Genomic DNA, 4,949 nt, shown 5'->3' with positions numbered 1-4,949 from the left:
TCTGTAGTACAGCTTAAGGTCAGGCATGGTGATTCCACCAGAGGTTCTTTTATTGTTGAGAATGGTTTTTGCCATCCTAGGTTTTTTTATTATTCCAGATGAATTTGCAAATCACCCTTTCTAAGTCTGTGAAACATTGGGTTGGAATTTTGATGGGGATTGCATTGAATCTGTAGAGTTACATGTGTCAGTTTAAAGCATTCCTCTTTATTAATCTCTGGGTCTAAACTGTAGCTAGTGTACTTACTTATAATAGTGTCCTTACTTATAAAACTGTAATTACTTATAATAAAAGATAAAGAAATATTTATCTATCTATCTATCTATCTATCTATCTATCTATCTATCTATCTATCTATCTATTATATGTAAGTACACTGCAGCTGTCTTCAAATACTCCAGAAGAGGATGTCAGATCTTGTTACAGATGGTTGTGAGCCACCATGTGGTTACTGGGATTTGAATTCAGGACCTTTGCAAGAGAAGTCAGTGCTCTTAACTGCTGAGCCATCTCTCCAGCCCTGAACATTTCTTTATGTGCTTCTTGGACATTCAAGATTCCTCTGTTGAAATTTTTCTGATTACCACTGTACTCCATATATTAATTAGGTCATTTGGTATTTTTGGACTCTAACTTCTTGAGTTCTCTCTATATTTTGGATATTAGCTCTCTATAGGATATAAGGTTAAAGAAGATCTTTTCCCAATCTGTGGGTTGCCATTCTGAACTTTTGACAGTGTCCTTTGCCTTGCAGATGCTTTTCAGTTTCATGAGGTCCCATTCATCAACTGTTGTTCTTAACATAATGGAATTAAGACTAGCAAGGTAACTCTTTAGGTCAACTATGCTTTCTGTTCTACACTATTTCATATAAGCTGACACCAACTGTCACTTTGAGGTATGAATAATGAAGTGTTTGTTTTTTTCCTGGAAATTATCCATACCTCTTTCTACTTACTACTTTTCATTTAACCATAATGCTTCAAACTCTTGCCTATGAAAATGTGAACACTTTAAATAAATGTTATTAAACTTCACATAACATCCTTGCCTATATTCACCAAATTACCTAATACAGCATATTACATTAATCATTTCATTAAAAGAATGAAAGAAAAGTTGATGCATATGGAAAGAAAATTAAATAGTCCATTTTAATGAATGGTTCACTATCTACTAACTTGACCTAACCTGAAACAAGTATCAACTTGCAGAAATATTCACCTAAGACAATTTGTTATCATGTACATCCCATAATTAACTAATGAAAGTGCATCAGTACTCACACAAAGAGGAAAACAAGCAATTGCTTTAGATAAGCAGAGTTTTTGAAAGTTAATTGTGTTTGTGTTAAATGATCTGCTCAATACTCACTGGGACATTGGTAATGATTGCTGATAATTTGAATTCACACTGGAATCTGGAGCATCTGCAGGGATTTATCCTCAGTGACAAACAATGGCATAGGAAACAGCTTCACAGCTATAAAATTGTAGTATGATTGAACTTATCACTTTGAAATGAGTTCTTATTTCAAGAGGTAAGAGTTTGACTTTGTTGGTAAATGGAGATACTGAATTTTTTGAAATGTACTGTATTTACAAACATGGTGGAGAAACAAGTCAGATGGAATCATGCAAGACAGGGGAAACAAAATTTCAAAGAATCACCTTGTATTTTATTAGTAAATTATCCAGATTGATAAGGCATAAAACTAAATTTTCATAGATTTTTAATTATATATTCATTGGTAAGACTAGAAACCAACATGACCTTCAAAGCTGTAAATGCATAACATTCATCCAAAGGCTAACAAGACCTGCTTTGTGTATGGACTGAATGAGCCACCCTCACAGGTATCACTATAGACAAATGAGGATATATGTATAAAATGTGAGGGATGACAGTGAATCTGCTCATTGCTGTGCAAAACTTGGTAAATTGTTGCTGTGTAAACCTCTCAACTTCTGAGGCTTAGTATTGAGCAGTGTCTTCTGCTGAAAATAATGTGAATTCATTCTGATACACTCCACTTCGAAAACACAGTGACACTGGGTAAGGAGTTGATATATCTAAACAAATAATTACTAATAATATGCTAAATATTTATATTTTATATGATGGTAAAATTAATGTTTCAAATTACTTGAAAGAACAATGATTTATTCAGAAAAAAATAAAATATTTAATGAGTTTACAACTGCAAGTCAGATTGGTAAATTTAATGTGACTATTATTCAGTTTTATATACTTCCTGACCAACATCACCAACAAATCATCTTTCTGTATATTAACCATAGAAAAGTTGAAATTATGCCCTTCCCTATTTCCCTGACTTGTGTATGGTTTGAACCACATTGTGACTGTTCATTAATAGTGTGGTTACTAATAGTAAAAGACTGAATTCAACATGCCTGGTTTTTATATCTAATACTCTTTTGAATATTTGTTACTTTTATTTAGTTTATATGAGTGTTGCCTTCTGTACATACATGCACCACATGAATGCCTGTTGTCTGTGAGGATGAGAAGAAGGCATTGAGTTGAAGAACTGTAAAATCAGACTGCTGTGAATAACCAGTGGGTGCTGGGAATCAGATTCAGGCATGTCTTCTGCAAGTGCAGCCAGTGTGCTTAGCCAAGAACAAGCTCTGAATTCCATAACATTTTACTTCATATTTATATCTTTACTCAAATAAAAGTTTTTTCTTACTATAGAATGGAAATTATACAAGACCTAACTGTAAGTTGAAGGCTGGTGACACAAATTTCAATGCTGGTACTCAGGAAGCAGAGACAGGAAGTTCTCTGTGAATTCAAGACCAGCCTGGTCTACATAGCAAGAAAGCCAGAACTATACAAGGAAATCCTATTTTGAAAAACTGAAAAAGTCAAAGAAGTAATTAATATTTAATAAAAATAAAACTATATAAATACATTTTCAAAATTCCTATGATAATGATTTAGTAAGCAGTCAAATAAATTTAGCAAGGATTAAGTCTCCATGGTATAATCCCATAATTTTATATTTTAATCATCTGTTATAATAAGCATTGCTATTTTGAAAAGACACTTATAATTTTATGTTAATTTATCTCTTTATCTCTGTGAAGAGAATAGTGCAGGTAACATAGCACAGCTGTTTCAAAGGACAGCTTGCAGATGTTAATTCTCACTTCTCACCACTGAGTTCAAGGAATTAAACTCTCATGTGTCAGGCTTGAAGTCAAGAGTAATTATCTGACAAGCCAACTCACCAGGCAAAATCTCTGGATTTTAAATCTTTAACTTAATGAAAACTAGGTATGGGATGTGGAACAGTTGGAGGTGGATCAGGGTGGGGGGATAAAATATGGAGAGTAAAAAAATAATAAAAAAAGAAAAAATAGCATTGAATAAAAAGATACAAGGAATATTTTATTGTAAACATTATAAATAAAATTTCATTATTTGTTACACATTTCTAGCCTATTTGATGAAGTAATTGGAATAACTTATTGTGTAGAAATGAATAAACAATGAGAATCCTGAGTAAATTATGTATTGTCGATCCAATTTTTGAATAATAAATTGGTATGTAATGCTCTCAGTGTCTATATGAAATATAATTGGGTGAAACATTTATAAATCCCTTCCTATGTCTATCTCCATCACAGCCTAGCAGCAGTTGCACAGTCCCATGGCTTTCCTGGAGGACGGGAACCACACTGCAGTGACAGAGTTCATTTTATTGGGATTAACAGATGACCCAGTACTCAGAGTCATCCTCTTCACCATCATCCTGTGCATCTACCTGGTGACTGTGTTTGGAAACCTTAGCACCATCCTTCTCATCAGAGTTTCTTCCCAACTCCATCACCCGATGTATTTTTTTCTCAGTCACTTGGCTTCTGTTGACATGGGCCTTTCATCTTCTGTCACGCCCAATATGCTTGTCAACTTCCTGGTAAAGCAAAATACCATCTCCTACATTGGATGTTCTATTCAGTTTGGCTCAGCTGCTTTCTTTGGGGCAGTTGAATGCTTTCTTCTGGCTGCCATGGCTTATGATCGCTTTGTAGCAATCTGCAACCCACTGCTTTATTCCACAAAAATGTCTACAGAAGCCTGTATCCAGTTGGTCATGGGATCTTATATAGGTGGCTTTCTTAATGCTTCTTCTGTCATCCTTTCCTTCTTTTCTTTTATCTTCTGTGGACCAAATAGGATCAATCACTTTTTCTGTGATTTGGCTCCTTTGGTGGAACTCTCCTGTTCTGATGTGAGTGTTTCTTTAGTTGTTATCTCATTTTCTGCTGGTTCAGTCACTGTGATCACAGTGTTTGTCATAGCCATCTCCTATTCTTACATTCTCATCACCATCCTGAAGATGCGCTCCACTGAGGGCAGACACAAGGCCTTCTCCACTTGCACCTCCCACCTCACTGCAGTCACTCTTTATTATGGCACCATTACATTCATTTATGTGATGCCCAAGTCCAGCTACTCCACAGACCAGAACAAGGTGGTGTCTGTGTTCTATATGGTGATGATCCCCATGTTGAACCCCCTCATCTACAGCCTCAGGAACAATGAGATTAAGGGTGCTATCAAGAGACAGCTTGGTAAGAAAATGTTCTCCTAGAGAGTAATCTCATTTTTGGTGAAACCTAATATACTCACAGCAATTATGCAAGACCAATATGGCCATTACTCAAGTTATAAGACTTCTCCTTACTCTGTTCCCTCTCATCTCCTTTTCCTTCCAGTATATGCGGCTATTTTTGTTTATCACATTTTACAATTTTGTTTTTCTTTACAGTTATTTACATCCCAATCACAGCCCCTTTCCCTTCACTCCAACCAGTTCCACCCTTAAAATTTCTCTCTCCAATGCTGCCTCCCCTTCTGCTCAAAGAAGGGGAGCTCCTTGATGTACAGCCCCACCCTGAGACATTTAGCCCCAGCA

At 35.5% G+C, this 4,949-nt stretch overlaps 1 protein-coding gene across 1 annotated transcript; it reads left to right on the top strand.

The window, feature by feature from the left end:
• The first annotated feature begins 3,680 nt into the window (after window positions 1–3,680).
• Window positions 3,681–4,625, top strand: LOC110315367 (olfactory receptor 494). The gene has a single exon (XM_021189443.1). The coding sequence runs from the start codon at window positions 3,681–3,683 to the stop codon at window positions 4,623–4,625; it is 945 nt and encodes a 314-aa protein (XP_021045102.1).
• The last annotated feature ends 324 nt before the right edge of the window (window positions 4,626–4,949 follow it).

This window comes from Mus pahari, unplaced genomic scaffold, assembly GCF_900095145.1.
Source record: "Mus pahari unplaced genomic scaffold, PAHARI_EIJ_v1.1 scaffold_11943_1, whole genome shotgun sequence".
In the NCBI taxonomy this organism is placed as follows: Eukaryota; Metazoa; Chordata; class Mammalia; order Rodentia; family Muridae; genus Mus; species Mus pahari.
Note: the sequence above shows the minus strand (reverse complement) of the source record. Positions and strands in the feature narration are given on the sequence as shown.

Coding starts and splice junctions, on each gene's coding strand:
- LOC110315367 (XM_021189443.1), top strand. CDS start 3,681: ATGGCTTTCCTGGAGGACGGGAACCACACTGCAGTGACAGAGTTCATT.